The 21,692-nt window shown below is 39.6% G+C and overlaps 1 protein-coding gene across 1 annotated transcript; it reads right to left on the reverse strand.

Annotated features, from left to right (window-relative positions):
- Nucleotides 1–1,494: 1,494 nt before the first annotated feature.
- il17ra1a (interleukin 17 receptor A1a) lies at nt 1,495–21,149 on the reverse strand. The gene is made up of 11 exons (XM_044186202.1): nt 20,899–21,149; nt 14,904–14,928; nt 14,351–14,497; nt 14,047–14,168; nt 13,096–13,219; nt 9,476–9,523; nt 8,779–8,933; nt 7,473–7,547; nt 7,255–7,324; nt 4,190–4,300; nt 1,495–4,045 (listed from the first exon to the last, which is right to left on the reverse strand). Exons 1-11 carry the CDS (start codon nt 20,992–20,994, stop codon nt 2,619–2,621), a joined length of 2,400 nt encoding a protein of 799 aa, XP_044042137.1. The 5' UTR covers nt 20,995–21,149; the 3' UTR covers nt 1,495–2,618.
- Between the last annotated feature and the right edge of the window lie 543 nt (nt 21,150–21,692).

The following is a 21,692-nucleotide window of genomic DNA, read 5'->3' on the forward strand; positions in this document are numbered from 1 at the left end:
GACTGTGGCGGGTCGTCCACCAATCGGAAGGTTGGCGGTTCGATCCCAGCTTCCCCCAGCTCACATGTTGAAGTGTCCTTGGGCAAGACACTGAACCCCGAATTGCGAGGTGTGTGAGTGTGTGTGAATGATTAGTTTCTTTCAACTGATGAGCAGTTGGCACCTGCCATCAGTGTATGAATGTGTGTGTATGGGGTAAATGTGATATGTAGTTAAAGCACTTTGAGTAGTCAGAAAGACTAAAAAGTACAGTCCATTTACCATTCCATCTTCGTTGGGAATCCCCCGGCGAGAATGTGAGAGAGTGGTACTGTGAGTGGTTTTGGTCTGGTGTTCACAGACAGCTGATGTTGTCTGGTTCTGGTGTTCAATCATTCAATCACTTGTCCAAGGTCCTTGTTGTTTCACTGATGTTGTGTTCCCCACAGCTGTAACATGTGATCAAGATGATGTCATACACAAGGCCAGTCTCCCTCAGTTTTCCACTTATATGTAAACTACTTGTTTTTAGGTGAATTAAGTTCTATACTTATGTCACATGATGACAACAGAGGTGTCTCCATGACAAAGACTATCTGCTGATGTAGACCACGAGATCTGGAAGAAAACTCTGTGAATAAGTGAATAAGTGGATTTTAAGTGGATTTTGTCAAAATACTATTCATCCACATCCAGAATGAATTTTCACTTTCAAAAATTAAATAGAATCTTAGATCAATAAATCTTTCCAATTTCAAATCTTTGACTGAATTGTTGATTCACTCTGCAGACACCAGAGTGCTGTTGTGATGTTGGCCCTGATTTGTGCTCTATATGGAGGATTACAGGTCATAGAGCTGCTGCTGTACACACAATATGACATGTTGACTACTCCAGTGGTTCTCTCAGCTTTGTTTCTCATATTACACAGAGAACGGCTTCTGTTTGTTTATTGCTTATCATATCTTGCCAAAGTATTTAAAATATTATATTTTATACTATTTTGTATTATTTCCTTGTGCCAGTAATCTATGTGTCCTACACTGTTGGAAAGGCTCTCTAACAATCTTTATTTGGATTTGCACATGAAGCTTACCACACAGTTTAATCACAAGCAGGACCATTTGTTTACATTAAACTTTAAGCTGAAGTATAGTGGACGTTTAACCTGCATGAATAAGCACAGTGCGTAACTACACTGAAACAACCAAAGGCTTTCATGGACATGGATATTCAAAGGAGCCAATCATGCTACCCAGATTAAAATGTTTTTTCTTCTTTAGCCTACGTGCAATGAAAAACACAATGTGTGCAATTTGAATACCCTGTCTTATATTATGGCTTTCCTTTTCTTCAAACTTGTTTAAAGGGACATAACATTGCTGTTGTTTACAGATAGGATTCTACCTGTTCTGTTAAGTTGTGTGGTGTATATCTGTACTGATATAATCCAATCTATGTACTGTTGATGTAAGAGTATTATGTGGTTGAAACCTGAAATAAATCTGAGGAAAGTAATGTACATAGATTATTTATTATGGATTCTTTTATAACAGAGGAAAATAATTGAACCGGAAAAAGATAAGTGCTGTTAGACCCCCATAAAAGACCTTCATTGTCAAACAAAACTGAATCCTTACATGAACACACTGATAAAAATGTTATTTGCAATATACCCTCATTCCTGGAAAACTTTTACTGGTGGAGCTTTTGCCTTTTTCCCATGGATAAAAGGCCAGATGTAGAAGACAACACATCAACTTGAAATATTGCCTACAATGCAGTTTAACAGCACCAAGCTTGATTGAGAACAAAGGTATTTAGTAAAACCATGAAAGCACAATATAAAGTGAAATAATAAAAGCCTTAAAACTCAATTTTAAATAGATTTTCTCAGGGCCCCTCTAAAAAATGGGGCCTGAAGATTGCGTAAGAATGCAGGTGTTGCCTTATGGCTCAGTTTAGATTTCAGTTAGTTTTAGTTATTGCCAAATTGTGGACCTGGAGCTTTTTGGCCCCCTGAGAATCTGGGGCCCCTGGGTAGTTGCTGCATTTCCTGGTTGGTAATCCAGCCTTGCATCCTCCTGTCGGAGTGATGAACCAAAAGCAGTTAAATTAAGTTAATTAATATTAAAAGCAAGTTAATTCAGTTGCAGATCCTCTAATGACTACTATTTGCTGTCTCCAAGCCCAACATCTCTCTTGAAATAGGTCATGAATTTTCCGGTCCAAATCTCGGCAAATCCAGGTGCAACATCTATTCAAACAACCCTATTCTGACTTAATAGAACAAATTGCAAACCATTTAAAAAAACTGACATGAACAAATCTACATGCACATTGCACCAGTCGCTGTGTCTACTTATTTGTTCTATGAAGGTATGATCATTTTGATTTGTCTTTGTTAAACAGCATATTAATAATATAGGTTATTATATATAACATGATTTCACAGGTGCGCTGTCCAATTCTTCTTACAGCGTTTGGACCTCTTACACCCTCCTACATTCAGGCACTTATTGTGATCATGCAGGTGATGTTGGTTGAAGTCAGTGAAAGTTCAGTACTTGTTGCTGGGGATGGACTTTGGACTGTGAGCATCAGTTTCCTTCAGGACCTATGTCAAAGTATCCTAGATTCTATTGAAACAGCTCCTCCTGCAGCCTTCTCAGAGCCACCAGTGGATCCTCTTTGAAATGTGGTTCATGCTGGGAGGACATTTTGGAGATGTAGCCTTGATCAGATCCACTGCTCGGACCCTTTCCAGTGGGCTCCAGAACCTCGTCCTCCTCCATCTCCACAGGCTGAGAGTGGCTGATTTCGGATGGAGGGAAATATTCACTCTGCATACATGAGGATTCTGGAGGGTTGGAGTTCAGGGTGTTCTGTAGGGATGAGCTTCTCTGGTCCAAATGAGCGTGAGAGAGTTGGATCATAGGTAGTAGAGAATCCTCTTCCTCATCCTCAGTAGGAATTTGACCCAAGGGTTCTTTCTGGAGGGAGAGGCAGTTCTGTCTTGGTGGTGGCGGCTTGTTCAAAACAGGCTCAACTACGTAGACAGATTCTGGATTGGATCTGTGAGGATACAGGTGATCTGTCAACACTTCATCCAGGTTTGACAGATACTGATGTTTGCATTCAGGGTTCACTACTGGTGTAAGTTCTGCCACTGACGACAGCTCGCACTCTGTGTTCAGTTCAGGTGTAAGGACATGAACACTGTTGCTATTTTCATTGATTTTGACCTCATGGATGTAGACAGGAAGCTCATCTCTGACTAGAGGAACACACTCTAGGACTGGAGGGATCACCAGCTGGTCAATGAGCAGGTTAGCCTCAGTCATGACTTCCTCCTCACCGTCCACACACTCCTTCTCAAACCAATCAGGATTTTCCACCTGGTAGGCCTGAAAGGTTTCGATGGCATTCCTCAGGGCTCTACCTGCGGGACAGTTGAAATATTCATCCCCACTGATGCCGTCGATGTGGTTGACCTGACCTGGCTGATACTTCTCAATGTCTAGGATCCGGAAGTACAGCTCTTCAAAATGCTTCATCAGCTTGTATTTGACTGCGATGTCAAAAACTGATGGGACGTCTTGCTGGCTGCCAATGACATCAAAGTAAGCCACCATGTACTTGCCCAGCATGCCTGCCTGGTGCATGTCTGGTAGGAAGAGGTTGAGAAAGGGAGTGAGCATGTCATCAGTAGGGGAGACAATGTCTTCCCGCAGTGTCACTTGACCTTCACCGCACATGGCCCTCCACTTTGCCTGGACGCCTCGTGAGCACAGCACCAGGATTTTGTCAGAAGGATTTTTAAGCTGTTGCCGTTGCCACTCAAGCCAGCGAAGGCGACCCACCATGCCTACTGAGGTGGAGTCTAGCAGGTCCACCAGCACTTTGGTGCCACACTTGGCCTGGAGGAAGGCACAGAGCTTTAGCACTATATCCCTGTAGAGGTGGTGGTCCTGGGAGTAGATGACCAGCACTTTGGGCGGTTGCTTAAGCTGCCGCTGCCACGGTTTCTCACTTCCCGCAGGTGGTGCAACAATACCAGTTTTACCTGAAAGTGCACCAAGAACACCAATAAGATGCCATCAACAAATTAAGAGTAATTTCAAACCAATGTTTCTTAATGAAATTAGATTGATTTTTAAGTTAGAACTAAACAGAGATAGAGCTGAAAATGTATTGTATATGTACTAACCTGGCTTCCTGCAGAGGACATACACAATAACTGCCATCACTACACACATAAACACCACTCCCAGGGCAACAAATGTGTACTGATGGACATAGGGGGCATCTGTTGGCTTTGCTGTGGAAATCAGAACACAGTTCACTGATTAGCCGTGATGCTGTTTTTACAGAGTAAACTATGACATTTATTGCCCCCATGGCTAAATCCAAATTACTTTGTTGATCCCCTGACTTTTCCTCTAGTGTCACCAGCAGGTCAAAGTTTTCACTTATCCACTGAACTAGTTAGCACATACTTTTTTTTTGCCAAATCAGGTCGGCCAGTTGTGGTGGTCATTTAGCACAAAAGTTGAGTCTCATTTGGTCTAAGTTTAGCCCATGATGGACGTCTGTTTCGGTCCACATTTAGCCCAAATGTAGCCTAATATATAAATTACATAGCAACATAAAACTATGATTTATATTTTGATGAAAACTCGTGTTATGTGTACACAATGCCCAAACTACAAAAATACCTGACCTTAATATTGTATATATGTAAATGTATGTATAGCTGAGTTGGTTCCCACATGGTGAATCCTACTAACTTAGGTGATCGCCTGATTTTCATGTAGTGCCATCATCAGGTCAAAATTTGAATTCGGCCAATATTTTGCTTTATGACCAAATACCTGCAAAACTAATGATTTCCCATGAGCCTCAGCTGTACTTTGTGTTTAGTGCTAACTTGCATTTTAGCATATGTTAGCACCCTAACATATGCTAAACTAAGATGGTGAATGTAAATATTGGTCAACATTAAACCTGCTAAACATCATTGTCATCGTGAGCATGTTAGCATTTAGTTCAAAGGACGTCTGTGCCTAAGTCCAGCTGAGGGAGGACATTGTCAGTTTGTTTGGCTGACCCAATTCCCCTAATTATATCCTAATTTCTCTCACTGGCATTATAGTCACGGTACAAGGAAGAGGTGCAGAAAAGGATACATTCTGCCCTTAGAAGTGACTGATAGATCATGTATCAGTGGGCTTGAAACTGTTCTGTAGTACGTTATTATCCCTGTTGTCATACTGGTGGGGGAAAATATAAAGCAGAAGTAGTCATTGGTATTAGAAATCAATGAACAGGCTACAGAAAGCAAAATATTCCATTAATAGGTAGCTGCATTTCCTGCTACACATTGAATAGCATATTTTCAAGCTGAATTTCAAAACATGGTGTCTTGGTGTAGGGAGAGTCTATCTATCAGCACTTATCTTTCCTGGCTGTTATTCAATACTTTATTGCCTCTTTTCTCAAAGCACACTTCCTCTTCATCACTGCCAGCACAGAGATGATCGGTGTGGTTCAGCAGTGAACACAGACTGTGGAGGAAGTAGGAATGTGAGGAATGTGGAGAACAGAGCGACAGGTGGAGTTCATCCATTTTAACTCACATGGCTCACATGGAATGCAGGTGTGGCTGCCAGTTTGTGGTTTTCAGAAATAACAAAAACTGGGCAACACCAGTCCAGTCTCTCTCCAGATTGGTCAGGAGCTTCACCACTTGAAGACTGAAATGGCACTTCTTTTTATGTATAGAGGAGCCTTAACAGTGTTAGATGAACATGTCGTACACACTCCTAAGGTAAAGCTTAAATGCTGGAGGACAGCAGTATGGCAAAACCGACAAGGTAATGCCATTTTCTGCTCAAGTTAATCAAATCTTGATCACAGTCCAAACTGTTATTTTTGTTGTTGATATATTTACATAGTGGTAATTTAAAAGGACCTCTGGAAAAGTAGCCAAACTGGACTGCGGAGGACATACTTGTGTTGGGACAGTTAATATTATATCAAGGTAATAGTCTAGTCTCAATAAATGCATCAAGAAGTAACAGACAAGAGAGGTTTCCATAGGATTTTTCCTCAGTCTTACTGACACATTTTATTCTGTTTATCAAATATGCAATATGTCCTGCAATATGAGGACTGTCTGTCTCCTCACTGAAAAAGCCCCCTGAGGACGTAATTGAGGACAGTCCGTGCATCTCTGTAAAAGCCTCCGGAGGACGTAATTGAGCACTGTTTGCTACGGTCCAGCCAAAAAATATTCAAATTAGTGAACCTTATATTAAGGTTCACATCACTGGAGTTTTTTCGTTTGTTTGGTTGTGCTGTCTGTATTTGGTTGTGTTTTCTCACTTTGCAGCGTTTTTCTTTCTAAATGCTGCACGTGTTGTGGAATTGGTGAGGATGTTTTCTTCATTTACTTTGTTTTGTATATTTTCATGTGCTTTCTTAAGATGCAGTGTGTTGAGCTCTCAGGGCCACCATACTAGCCACTAATACACCAGCTACTGCATACAGTTTACTGTATTTCCAAAAGAAGTGATAGCTGACCAGATAATTTAGTTATCTAGCTAGCTTTGGTCTTTCATCAGTGTATAGTACCCATGGGTGTATAATAACAGGGTATCTGCACAATTACAAAAAGTACAAATGTATTGACTTTTAAGACATTTTTAAGACCTCTAAAAGGAAACAATTAATACCATAACTGCAGCAAAAGAAATCGACAAACTAGACTACAGTTGAGACTTAGAATATTCAGCGGTTGCAGTGGTGGAAGTATTAAGTATTCAGATCTTTTACTTCAGAAAAAGTACTAATACCACACTGTGAAAATACTCCACTACAAGTAAAAGTCCTGCATTCAAGTGTTATCCTGCTGCATTAATGTGTGTGTTGCATTTTACTGCTGTAGATGTTTAAGGTTGAGCTCATTTTAACTGCTTTATATACTGTTGGGTAGTTTAATCTACAGCAACGCATCATACTCCTGCTAAGCGGAGTGGATTGCTGCCAAACCACATTTCGTTGTGTTTGATATGCAACGACAATAAAGTATCTATCTATCTACTTTGACATGTGGACAGGAAAATCTGGGAATCAAACCACCAACCTTATGATTGGTGTCCAACTTGACCATATTGTGAGGCTAAGGGGTGTTGTACCATAATCACTAAGATAGAACATCCAGTCACACTCCTAATTAGCCATAATATTGATATTCTATATCTGCCAACATACCAGGACAAACATCCAGAGTTGTCCTTTGACGGGCACAGTCCTGGCCACATTGTGGGAAAAGTGGTTTGATCTGCAGTGAAGAATAAAGTCAAGTCAGTCAGTTAACTCTAACATGGAAGTTAAATATTATCATAGATAATGCAGAGGCATTGCCAGCTGAAAAAGGAGTTTAGTAATACACTAACATTACTCAGCAGAATAGATCTGCAAAGATTTACCTCAGCATCAAACTGGCAGCAAGATCTAGGCCATTTATCAAGGCTGAATGTTACATTCAGGGTCATCTGATTACCCTGGAGAAGAGAGAAAGAAGACACCATGAAAAGACTTATCAAGACAATTATCAATAAAAAATTTTTGACTATAATTCTGGTACATTTCAACATGAACACCTTTCTGCTCAAGAAAATCTAAAACTATTGTGTGGGATTTATGTAAATGTTTTTAGGGTTTAGTGTTGCTAAAAACGACATGCCTGCAAAATAATTGTTTTCCTGTTGCAGACGTGCACCTTGTGTGTGCACATCTGTTGCAACTTGCTTTGCATTTTTCCTTTAATTTGACACTTTATTAGGTAAACCTAGCTAAGACGAATGCAGTATAATACAACCACCCTCCACCACCCCGTGTGTTTCATTGAGGGTTGACTACAAATTATATTACAAACACAGTATAACACAATACAATTCAAGAGCACCACAAACTACTGCTTTCAAAATGACCATAAGGACCAAGACTTTTTGGCACAAGGCACACAGGTACACCACTCCTTGGTGTCACACTTAGACTATAAATCCCTATAGAACTATAGGGAACTATAGAACCTGGTCTGTAGCAAGTTTACCCAGTAGGTAATAACCCCTCATTCTGACCTTTCTAATAATGTAGTTACTGCTACTAGTAAAGACAGTTTAAATAGCATATGAACATACTCTATATATTATACAGTAGGTAGACAGTAGTCCCAAGAAAGGACAGAGGGAGATGCTGACATCTCACTCCTAATGAACTGCAGCTCAGCTCTCTGTGAGGAGACTGAGAGCTGCATTTTCAGGTGTCAGTGTTCTTATTTGGTGTCAAATTAAACCAGAGGGGGAAGTTCAAATAAACTCCTCAGAACATATCTAGTGTGAATGCACTCGAACACACTCTGCAGCGTTGCAACTTGGATACTGTGCAGGACGATATGATATGTGAGCCCTAAAATGTATCTGTGACTGAGGAGTTACATACATTCAAGTGGTTTGCAGATATACAGTAATGAGCAGCCTTTTCTACAATCAGCAGAAAAATACTGCACAGAGAAGCAGGGCACACAGTTTGCTGTACTGAAATGAAGAAAAAACTGGGGTAAAAACTAGGCTATGGTACAAAATACAGGATGCTGTAATGAGCACCTACAGTAATGTTCTGGGTCAAATCACTGATAAGAAAACTGCATTCATCTTCTGTGTGAGACAGCCTACTGCAAAAGTACTCTTCAAATACAGAAGCATTTGAATGTCCAGCATGATGTGACCTTACCTTGTATGTACGGTCTACTTGTTGGGTACTGGAGCAACTAACAATAACTACATACTCCTCACAGAGTCTGTCAGGACTGAAGCTGACAGCCAGTGCAGATCTTCCACTGACTGCAGTGATCTGAGCCAGTTTGATGTTTGGCTGCCACAGACTTCCTACGGTACAGCAACAAGACAACATGTTAGAAATGATATATATCTGGGGTTTTCAAAGTCTGAGACTGTGGGCCTCCCCTCAGACAAAGCTTGGAAAAAGGCGCCCCCTCACCCCGCCTTAGTTTACTTACTTAGTTTCGCTAATTCCTGGATGCCTGTGGGATCATAATTATGTTATTTGATCCCATAGACACTCAACAATTGAGCCAAGATAGCCTAATACTGCTATTTGACATAACTTCAGACTATACCAAATACATTAAAAAAAGGTCTGTCCTAAGGCATTTATTAGTTTCTGACTCTGGGAAAGTGGGAAAAAAGTAAAATTAAATGTCTTTAACCAAATCACACACATTTAGGCTATTCTATGTGATCTCCTTTTGATAACTAATGTAATAACTAATGTAATATTTTTTCACTTCCATTCACTGAGCCTCCCCTGAAACTGGAGCCCCCCTGGGGAGGCCCGCCTCCCACTTTGAAAACTTCTGGTTTATATGACTTACTCACTCTTACTGGACTTCAGAATATCAAGGACTCACCTCTCTCTATGCAAAACTGGGTCATCTGCATTTTGGGATCTTGACAATCTGGGTAAATCAGAGAATTTCATCAAAGTCAATTCAAGAGGATTCAAAGTTCTGCAAATGAGTGGCAATGACACCAGATGCACAAAATCCCCTAGTTTGTTTATTTGAGTTTAAGAAATTGCACAAGAGTTGTAGGAATAATCTCACACTCAGTCTTGTTAAATACATTTATTGGTTGCAGATGTCAGACCTGCTGCCTATGATTTCTAAACCTGCTATGGTGACAGTTTCAGATACTTCATATTTCAGTATATATACTGTATATAATCCTGTATATTCCAGTTAACCATTTTATATAAGATCCACACACAGACACACAGAAAACAGACTGATTACATGAGTTAAAAATTAACAAATAAGAAGGCTAAACTGGAATGAGAAAGAATTTACTAAACACAAATGTGGAAATACATTTAATAAAATAAAACTAAACTCATTCATAACTTCAACCAAACAGTGACAGCCTTAAGGACATACCAACCTGGATGACCTGCAATTTTCAAGTTATTGTACAAAACACCTCCGAGACACGTTCTCTAAAGCTATAGTTACTCTAGATGACATTGCCCTGGCCTCCAGCACCACCATAAGGAACCTCTGAGTTATCTTTGATCAGGATGTCCTTTAACTGCCACAAACTTCAAGGGTTGCCATTTTTTCACCTATGTAACATTGCAAAAATCAGCTACATCCTTTCTCAAAAAACTAGTCCTTGCTTTTGTTACCTCTAGGCTGGATTATTGCAATTCCTTATTATCAGGCTGCCCCAATAAGTCCCTTAAGACTCTCCAGATGATCCAGAATGCTGCAGCACATGTACTGACAAGAACTAGGAAAAGAGATCATATATAGATCATATTAGCTTCTATGCACTGGCTCCCTGTAAAATCCAGAATATAATTTAAAATCCTTCTCTCTCCCGTAGTTTTGTGCTTTCTGTGATTGTGTTGGGACCACTGGCACTCCACAAATTAATTCATTCATTTGTGGGACTTTAGCTGAACTTTTATTAGGAGACTGCATGCTCTTTTGTTCTTTAGACAATGGAGAGCCATTGAACTCAGTCTCCCACGATCCTCCAAGACTTCACAGGTGTGAACTCCCCCCATGGACCCAGCTTCCAGCTACCATTGCTCAGACTGACCGGTGACCCGTAATGTCACCAGCTCAAAAAATGGGTCAGCGGCCATTGTTCTCTCTTTCCCTCCTGGCTTCATCTACAGCACTGATGCTCAGCAGCAGCTGTCCAAAAATGTGGCCTGCTTGGAGCAGACACACAACAGAACCAAACTCTCTCTTACAGCAGCGACACTAGGGCCTGTGTAAGATTTCTGCAACAATGATTAGCGCCAACGGCTACTACATAAAATCTGACAGCTAACCTTAAGTAACTGTAAGGAGAACAACAGACAGAGCGACTGGTTCCTCCATCTGCACAAATGGACTGCACAGCAAGGACTTTTCTTCAGTCAGAACCAAAATTCTTCCCTGCCTGGCTCATCCACATGGCCAGCAAACAGCAGCACACCAAAGCTCTTCTTCTTTCATGGACTGGTAACATATAACTGGGCATAGCATAGAGTAACAGTGTACATGGCTAAGCACAGTACTGTTTAACTAATGCAACGCTACATGTTTTGTCAAACTGTCGAACAATGACCACATATTCTGTTTTCTTTTGGTTGCCATGATTTTTTGTGTCTTCCTTTTTCAATTGCCAGTTTGTGGTCACTGAGCCTACTTGTTTAGGATCTGTCTCTGCTTTATATCTCTGACAGTAGAGAGATATTCTGCTAATTCATAATCTCTTTTTAAGGCCAGATAACATTCTAATCTACTTTGGCTTTTAGTTTCTTCTTTCCAATGTTCCAAATAGGTTTCTTTACATTACTTTATAATTTGGTTTTCTCTGATTGGTGTTTTGAAAGCAGTGCTGTTGTGCGACTGGTCAGAGTGTGTCTGGGGGGGCAGTTAGCAGTTAGTCTCAGAACCAGCTGACATAGGGGACTCTTTTCTGGGCTCAGCTCTTGGGTTTGGAGGGCTTTGGAATGGAGGGTTTCTAGGGGGCTGGATTTAACGTGATTAAAAAATTTGAGCGCTCTCTTTTGAATGTTAATTATCAGTGGATATCTGCCCAATTCTGCTCTACATGCATTTGTTGGTGTACGTGTAAAATGTATCTGCAGAATTCTGCATGTAAAGATTCTGTTGGATGTTTGTCCCAGTGGGTATAGCTATGATGACTGAGTGGACCCCATACTTCACTACAATATAGCGCAATGGGCTGGATGACACTATCAAATATTTTAAGTCAAATTTTAATTAGAATTTGGAAATTATAAAATTTTCTCTTAATTGCATTTAGAGCTCTTCGAGTTTTTTCTTTTAGTGCATTCATTGCCATGTTGAAACTCCCTGATGCTGTTATGGTTATACCAAGGTAGGTATAACTCATACTGTGTTCAATGATATGATTATTTATGGTATTTGTTCTCCTGGCATCTGTGGCATTTTTGAAAAATCATGACATTAGTTTTCTTCATATAAACGTATTTACATATTTCTTCATTACTGCCAGGGCCCAGTTCTGACAGTACTTTTCTACTATGTCCAGCTATTGCTGTAGTCCTTGTTCAGTAGGAGACAGTAGAACAAGGTCATCAGCGTAAAACAGAGACTTCACCTCTCTATCTAGGAGGGAGAGGCCAGGAGCAGCACACTGATCCAACTGTACAGCAAGTTCATTTATATACACATTAAATAAAGTCGGGCTTAAGTTGCGGCCTTGACAAACACCTCTCCTCTGGGTGAAGGATTCAGTTTGTTTGTCTCCAATGTTTACAGCACATCTATTTTCCAAATACATTGATTTAACCAGATCATACATTTTGCCCTCTATACCACAATGTAGAAGTCTGTAATAGAGCCCTTCATGCCAAATAGAGTCGAAAGCTTTCTTGAAGTCAATAAAACAAGCTATTATCTTACCATTTTTTGTTTGGTGTACATGTTTGTTAATTAAAGTGTGAAGGGTGTATATATGGTTGATGGTGCCGTGTTTTGGGAGGAAGCCAATTTGATTTTTACTCAAGATGGAGTGTTCTTCGAGGAAATCTAGTATTCTTTTATTTAGAATACTACTCTCTCTCCGCCCACCCTGAGTCTGGTTCTGCTCAAGGTTTCTGCCTCTTTCCTCCAGTTCCTTGCCACTGTCACCAAGTGCTTGCTCAGGGTGGGAATTGTCTGGAAGGTCAGTGGTTCGATCCTAGCTTCCCCCAGCCCACATGTCGAAGTGTCCCTGACCCCAAATTAAGTTAAACTAAGTGTGTGTGAATGATTAGTATCCAACTGCAGTTTCCATCTGTGTATGAATGGGGTGAATGTGATATGTAGTTAAAGCGCTTTGAGTAGTCAGAAAGACTAGAAAGGCGCTATATAAGTACAGTCCATTTACTATGATATTATAAAGAGTATGGTCTAGACCTGCTCTGTTATGAATTGACCCTAACATTGAATTGAATTGACAGGAGAATGTATAGACCAACCAAATACTGGTTTTGACTTCAACTCACCAGGAACAATGACATCAGTGCTGACATCATAGCTGCTGTGGCCCAACTCTGGTTTGGGGATGTTGAAGACAGAGACCCGGTATCTCTGACCAGGGTCCAACAGCATTTTAGTTGAGAATGACCACTGAAGACACAAAATAATATTGTCATAATATTGTATTTCAGGGAATTAAACTTTGATGACTGTTTTGTTTTTGATTACAAACTGTTACCACAAACAACAGTGTTGCCGGGCTTTACATAAAGCTATGAAACGGTTGTGCAAATCAGGTTTTTCTCTCTGATCCTGATCTGCAGTATTTAATATTGAGTATCTGGTTCAGAGTCTAATCTGACATTTTTTGGTTATAGTACTGCACATTTCATCTATATTAAAATCAACAAGATCAATCCAGTTTAGGGAAAGTATGCTTAAGAATTGAATAGGTCTGTATTAAGAAGCAGCACTCTGCATCTCAGCTTTCCTTCAATGGTTTTCTCATCATTGGTATCATATAAATCATTTCATTCTGTAAATAAGTTCAATGGGGGCCAAAAGAGCTCATTGCAGTGCAGCTCAATAAAACACAAGCAACTGATGAATACATCCTGATTGCTTTGACAGCACCTTCAAGGGGGAAAAACGCAAATTAAGAAACACATTCACAAATATAACAACACATACATGGCAAAAAGAAATGAGCTGCAGACACAGAAATGCTGCAAGTCATACAGAACACAACAGACGTTCCTGTGGGAGACTAAAAACTGGAATTATGGTAAAACTGGATGGTAAAGTGTACATATTAATACCAGAGGAACATATTCAGAAAAAAACAAGGAAGTTCTGAGTAATTTGATGTGAAAAAACATACAATAATATGAAATATGTGCTACTTGTATATATAAACCATTTGAAAATGTCACTATAAGTGCACTATATAAATATCTAAGTTGTTGTGAGCCACCCACCTTTTCCCCTGATGGATTTCTCATTGGGAGTTTGTCTTTGAAAGAATATCGAACACACAGGTTCTGGTTTGTGGACGACACCAGAACATGAAACTCAGTGGCTTTCAGGTAACAAATACTGCCTGTGGAGAAACACAGCAGAGGTCACTTCCTGTCTCACTGCTCCTTCCTGTCTTCACTACACCACATCAAGTGAAGCTAGTCATCTGAAGTTTACACATCATATGAATAAATGCATGTCTTGCATCCTTTTAATGTAATACTTAAAATGCATTTCTTTGCACAAGTCAGCAGACTGACTCACCATCATCCTTTATCGTCCAGTTAGCGAACAGTACAGGCTGCAGGTGTCCTGTCCCATCCCGCTTTGTGTCCACAGACACCTGCAGCTCCTCTGGACTGCTGGGCGTGTACTCATGAACATCCAGCCATTTACTGTCCATACAGTTACCTGCACACAGACACACACATACTGAATGTCAGACAGCTGAGAAACCTGATATCCCATCTGACTTTTCCATGCACATTCTATCATTCATGTATTTACAGAATTTCTTTATTTGTTTGTTAATTCATTTCTTAATTTAAATGCAGAAAGTATTCCACAATTCCACAACACTTAGTTAGTTTGGGGTGGAACACTGAATTTTTTGAATTTTGTAGGATAAAAATGGGTTTTTAAGATAGAGAGCATGTCCCTAAATTTGGTGACTAAATGTGTCTAAGAATATTATTATAACCCTTAAGAACCCAAATCTGTAATCTCTGAGTGTTAGGCACTCTCCTTTCTTCAACGTGTGCTCAAAAGATTAGAGATATGACAATAGAAGGAATTAAGAAGAGTAAAATTCCCTCACTTTTGGTGACTGCACAACTCAAACCCTGTGGCAGGAAAAAAAGAAAAAAAGCAAAGATTAGAAATGAGAACTGTAGTATTAGCAATCTTACAAATATAAACTTTACTGATTTCCCAACGTTTCACCAATTACACAAAGTGCATTTCAGAACAGAAAAACACCTTAAAAAATATCATAAAACCTAAACACCGGGCCTTCCGGTTTAAGGAGTTAGCATGTTAAATGGCGACTTTCAGCCAAATGTGTCTGTGGTTGCCATAGTTACGCAGCTGGAACAGAATACATAGCTGTCCTCGTGAATGCCTCTTTGTTTTGTTTAGTTTAAGGGACGGTTATTGTGATAGTTCCAGCACATTGCATTGTGGGACACAGTGCGTGAGGTAGATTGGTCCGATGCATACTGGAGATTTTTTCCAAATCAGTACAACATCCGGGTATTTTTGGCATACTGGAGCTTTTGCTTTTGTTTGCGTACTGCATACTACATTCTGGCCAAATGAGTACACACTGCTAGTATAGTAGGCGGTTTCGAATACAGCCATAGCCTACCTGATTTGTCTTTGGAGTCTTGTTTGAGGAAACGTGTCACGTACTCAGTCGCGGTTGGAACGTTGCTTGTTGTTACGGAATATGTTGAAAACAGGAAGAGAACATGTTGCTCTTCCAAAACCAGTTAATTCAAAACGTAATTGTAGTGCTCCAAATGAATGAAGCAAATGTTTATGATGATGTAATCATTTGGAAATAGTGAAGTTTGAAGCTGCACAATAAAAAATAATGTTTTTCAGATCAAAAATGAATAGAATTGAGGTCCCTCCACTTCTTAGAACCCAGGCAACAACATAGAGACGTCAAACAGTCAAGTTCATTTTATTTTTTGATTTCAGGACAGGTCAAAATCAAATTTGTCTCAGATAGTGTCACAATCTGTACAACCTATGACACCCTCAGGAAAAAAAGCATACCACACAAAGGGAGAAGAGGCATCTGGAATATGAATCAGAACTGGAATATGATGGCCGGTTGCCGCCGATCACCTTCTCAACACAGCGGATGATATGCTGCAGTTTGCTCTGGTTTCCAACACAAATAAGCTGCTGTTTAAAAGCTTTGTTTGTAAGATAAATTATGTATTTATGTTAGTAACCTTAAGGCAATGTTATAGGCTACTTAAAATGTGTAAATATGACAAACACATGATATATAGGCTAGATATTAAATCTTTTGAAACACAAGATATAATCAGTTACAGAAAACATACACTATATGGCCAGAAGTATATGAACACTCAAACATTCCACCCATACGTGATTGTTGACCCTCTCATTCAAAAACCATGGCCATTAACATGGAGTCGATGTGTCCACACAATATAGTGAAGGGTAATGTAGGTGCTGCCGTCATATTCCAGTTCTGATTCATATTCCAGGAGAAATAGCCAGTTTTTGCTCCGTATTTGTGCATGTTAGCTGCTATTATTTGCTCTGCCTCTTCTCCCTTTGTGTGGTATGCATTTTTTCCCTTGAGGGTGTCATATGTTGTACAGATTGTGACACTGTCTGAGACAAATGTGTTTTTGGCCTGTCCTGAATAAAATTAACTTGACAGTTTGACATCTCTGTGTTCTTGGCTGGGTTGTAAGCAGTGGAAGGACAATTCTATGCATTTTTGGTATATATAGACAGTAAATATAGTAAATATAGATTTTTTTTATTGTGCAGCAGAAGCAGGATCTTCAAACTTCACTATTTCCACGTGATTACATCAACATATTTACTTAATTGATTTGTAGCACTACAATTATGTTTTTCAACTGATTTTAAACGGTGGTTTATTTATGTTGGAAACCAGTAAAATACCTTAAGTGCAAGAACAGTGTAGTCACAAGTTGATCTGGCAGTCTCCCGTTTTTTAAGAGAGACGGCAGGCTGTATGCTGTATTAATTGTTTTATGCTGCGCCTATAGTGCAATAGTGTGGTGATAATGGTGCACTGAAATACTCTCCCGACTTTCTTTTATTTTACCACAATGGTATGAGTTTGAATCCCGTAAAAAGAATAGTTTTCCTTTTTTTGTTTAAAAGGGCTAAATAGTTCTTCTACGTGACACGTTTACTCACACAAGCTCCAAAGACGAATAGGTGTATTTAGAAAATGTATTAGACATAGACATTCACAGGAAGAGCAACTTGCTCTCTTGCTGCTTTGGACATATTCTGTAACAACAAAACATGTTCAAAATGCGACTGAGTATGTGACAAGTTTCCTCAAACAAGATTCCAAAGACGAATCAGATAGGTATGTTTTGACATTGTAATGAAAAACTAAACAAAGAGGCATTCATGAGGACAGCTACATATTCTCTTCCTGTTTTCAACAGCTGTCGTAACTATGACAACCACAGACACATTCGGCCGAAAGTCGCCAGTTAACAGAGTCACTCATTAAACCAAAACACCGGTCCTGTTTTGTTCCAATCACCACCACTGTGTATCCAAGGTGCCTGCGACTGCAACACGCAAAAACAGAATACTTTAAAGGTATAATATGTAACTTTTCCACATTAAAATGTCTAAAAACCACTAGACCTATGTTACATATTTTGTTGAGTTGTATTACTTACATTATCTCAATTGTTTCCAACCATTTTCAAACCTAGAGAAATCCGTAATTTTTATCAAGGTAACATTTCATTTTGTGGCCTGTCAATGGCGTCATATCTCCTTTGCACATGCGTCAGCATTATGGTTGTCTGCCAGAAGTACCTAGCTGCAGACACAAAATGGTGGACCTCTGCAAGAGCAGCTCTGCAGTTGAAAGGAAATCACGTGATCTCAGCAGAAAAAGTTGGTCTTCTTCAGGTCATTTTTGCGTGGCGAGCCTTACTGTAAAACACAACTTTATAACTTTATTCACTGATTTTGGTGAAACTAGCGATTTGGGGCACTGAATTTGATGAATTTACTGTTCATCAGACCACAAATGAGACAAGAATTAGGTTGGAAAAACCTGGAGCGGAGTGTTTCTGGGGGGTGGGCCTCACTGATCACTGTACAAAAACACAACAACTTTATTCACTTATTTTGGTGAAACTGGATCATATTTTGTGTAGAAAATATTGCCCTCTGATGTCCTCTGGCTGCTCTGCCTCAACTCTCTTTGATTTACGGAGTTTCCTGATGCAGAGATACCATCACCGTAGCTCAGTTAGCCATGCAGCTAGTGGTCCATTGTCATGAATTTACTTTTTATCCAGTTTTAAGCTACATTTTTACAATACACTTTTTAGATCTTGGTAGTTTTTAACTATATATTTTAACCAGATGAAGGATTTCAGTCATCGGACGTCTGGATCTTAAGTTGTCAGAGAAACAAGCTGAGCAAATGTTAGCGGCAGCTCGGCTTGCCGCCCCTCTGGGATGTCCTTTGTCTGCCTAACATTGTCAAAAAAACACAGATTTTTAAAGTGAAACTACTTTATTCAGTGTTTTTACCAGTTTTAATCACTGGTCTGTTTGTTTTGGAGAGAAGGAGACCTCTGAGAATAATTCAGCTCTCGGTAAAAGCTTCCTGAACGATGGACACTGAAGGAATCCCAACCCGGGAGAAGCTGACTGCAATGAAGGCAATGGTGGCGAAGACAACAACTCCCATGATCCCACGCTACTTCACAACGTCATCAAACTATGTTTTTTTGTTATTGTTTTGATGAATAGCTTGTGTATAAAAATGGACAACATGACCCCAAAAGTGAAGCCAAAAGATATCAAAAGCCCCCTGGTGGCTGACTGCAGTATAGGTCATAAACCCCCCTCCAAACTAAAAAATCCAAGTACACATCAAATAAATTTTTCCCAAAGATTGTTAGTCATTTTAGGTAGTTCTTATCACGCTGGTGTATGCCAAGTGTTCATTTTTCTGATAAGTTTGGTTTAAATGAGTTATCTGATGCTATAAATAGGGGGTTTCACATCATGATTGACAGCTGGGCTCTGCTGGTGATTGAGTCAGCCGGGTGTATGCGCAGGACCTCAATATCGTGGCTGCAACCCCGATCACTACTGCGCAGACTCTGGCTCCAAATGACATCACCAGCACAAGATGGCAGCTCCCGTATCCGGGATATTGTGACTTCATTTTTGTACAGTGGGAGGAAGTGGAGACGTGTCGTCCATCTTTATATACAGACCCCAAGATGGCACCTATTCAATCCAAGGAGAATTGCTCGCCTGGCGCATAGTGTCAGTGCCCGATCCGTTCTGCACACGCGCAAAAGTTGTCCTGTCAGTCAAGTCAATTTGCCTATTCAAAATTACTCGTAATATGAATGACTGATCATAAAACAGTCCTACTCACACTCAAGATAACAACATGGTGTTTAATAATTGAAAATGTAATAGTTCGGTCCGTGTATCATCGGATAATCCGTACTTCATTTGTAATTAAAAATGAAAAAAGTGTAATTCTGTTCATTCAATACAGTTCATTCAATATATGAAAAAAACATGTTCCACATAGTGCGTGGTACAAATCAGGCAGAAATAAGTGCCAGGTTTTTTATAACTTCAGTAAATTCCCTATTACATAATAGTGAACTATTCAATTTAGAAAGGTTTAAAACCCATTTTGTTATCTTGATTTGAAAGATTTAGTTTTAGTATTTTGAACAGGCACATTTGCAGTAACATTTTTTGACTGACAGGACCTATTTTGTGCATGTCCAGAACGGATCAGGCAGCTGTTACGGATCGGGCACTGACACGTACGTAAAAAAAGTTTCTAGCTTCCGGGTTTACTTCTGGGGTATGCAGCCCACTGAATATAGGCAGTACTGTTTCTCCAGCTGGCCCCGCCCACGAGTTCCCACTTGGCCCATAGATTTTACATTGTGATGATGTCACAGATTTTTATCGCTTTTCTCGGCTCGAGGAAAGTTTTACAAATATAAAACCTCCATGGATCAAAAATTCATAATAGAAAAAGTCATAATTTACCTTGCTTCCAGTTTGATGTGTCCTGTCAAAAGTTTTACAGACATCTCTTATAAAATGGTGGCCTATGGGTAAAATGCTTTTTGGTCCGCAGGGAGATTTTGCGTTGCAATACCAGGAATGGCCACTGGAAAAATTGGAAGCAAGGCTGAGGGGCAGCGCCATATCCAGAGCCAACTCTGATCACCATCATATCATAACAAGAAACTGAGATATTTGTGAATGGTGGCAGCAGTGCTGTATGTGTTAATTGAAATCTATTTCCTCCAGACTTCATTTTTAAAGCATGTTATGTGGACAACAGGCTGTAAAGGGTTAGCTGATAGTATGAAAAAGGTGACATGAATGAGTTATTAACTGTAAATCTTTATCAGCATTTTTCCCCACTGTCTGTTACAACTCGCTTACTACATTGTAACATTGTTCATCTTGGCATCAATATGCTGTCATATATCTATACAAAACCACATGGTGACAAAAGATATTGTGGTGCACCATTCTAGTATCTAAATGAATTATAAGTTATATTTGAATTAAAATGATGTTGGGGTTTTTTCTAAATGATATTGTTGTTTATTTGGAATGTTTATATTTTGTGACATATTCATAACATTACCATATCAAGAAAATGTTGTTTTAATTATTATAATTACAATTTTGTCCATCTGACAAACCCCATAATTATAGTCTACCAGCAGTCATGTCCTATCTGTTTCAAAAAATAGTTACAAATACAGGATGATAACAGTAGCTATTAGAATATAGTTGAAAAAACGTAACAGAAGATGAAGCATAATAAAAAGATGAGTAAATGAGATATAATTCAGTGAATCAATACTGACCAAAAATGACAAAAACGACTTGAATCATTACAGAAACATGGCTGCATTTACACTAACATCCTTCTAGTTTCCTTAAGGCCTACAGACAGAATTGGAGGCGGCGGATTGAAAGCTTTACGTCTCTTTCCTGCCCGCGAGCCGCGTCAGGCGGTGCTAGCTTACCTGTCGAGAGCAGCTGTCAGGAAGCTCTGTTAAGATCCTCTCCGCGGCCGACAGCGACACGCACATTAACACCAAAACTAGTCGATGAAGGATCATTTTAAGGAAGCTGTACTGTCACACCCTCACTTCAGTCTAGAAAGTATCTGCGTCCAGACATTTTCATACTGCTGCGGTCTAAACTAAAGCCAAAACACAATGAGAGACCGACGCTGCTGTTGATTAATAAAAAACTTCCTGCTCTCTACGTAAAAAACCGGTTCTATTTACTGTAAGTTACCTCATGTTGCCTTCACGTCGCTTGGGAATATAGACCACTATCTGTTGACTTTGTTTGCTTCTGATAATTATCTTTATTGCATAAGGGACATGAAATCACAGACAGACCTAAATAGCAAATAGGCTTGTAGTGTCATACCATTTTAATTTGAGAGCTTTAGTTACAAAATAAATTATTGAAACAATTCATTTGTTCATTTTCGTTTCACAGAACAGTGTTTGTGAATTAGAGCTGAGGTAAATTTTCCTCTCTGTCCAGGTCTGTACCTTCTTTACTTGCATGTCTCTGCATTTGATAGGCCTAATGATCCAGTACAGTTTTTCAACTCTAATTATCTAATTATAAGTACTAAAATTAGCCTAATCAGCAAACTCTGTGTGAGTTCCTGACAACAACACACATACCTTTTGCCAGGTAGGCCCTGGAGAATAGAGTTAGAAACCCCTGACATAGTGTACTGTACCCTTTCCAACAGATACAAGAAAATTACAATCACCTCAATATCTAAAATATCCTT

This window comes from Siniperca chuatsi, linkage group LG23, assembly GCF_020085105.1.
Source record: "Siniperca chuatsi isolate FFG_IHB_CAS linkage group LG23, ASM2008510v1, whole genome shotgun sequence".
In the NCBI taxonomy this organism is placed as follows: domain Eukaryota; kingdom Metazoa; phylum Chordata; class Actinopteri; order Centrarchiformes; family Sinipercidae; genus Siniperca; species Siniperca chuatsi.

What these genes read in the sequence shown, in the direction of transcription:
- il17ra1a (XM_044186202.1), bottom strand. Translation starts at nt 20,994, where the DNA reads ATGATCCTTCATCGACTAGTTTTGGTGTTAATGTGCGTGTCGCTGTCG. An exon ending in AAGTAGACCGTACATACAAG is followed by an intron (nt 7,548 to 8,778) that starts GTAAGGTCACAT and finishes TCTCTTCTCCAG; the next exon opens with GGTAATCAGATGACCCTGAA. An exon ending in AACTCTGGATGTTTGTCCTG is followed by an intron (nt 4,301 to 7,254) that starts GTATGTTGGCAG and finishes TGATTTCCACAG; the next exon opens with CAAAGCCAACAGATGCCCCC.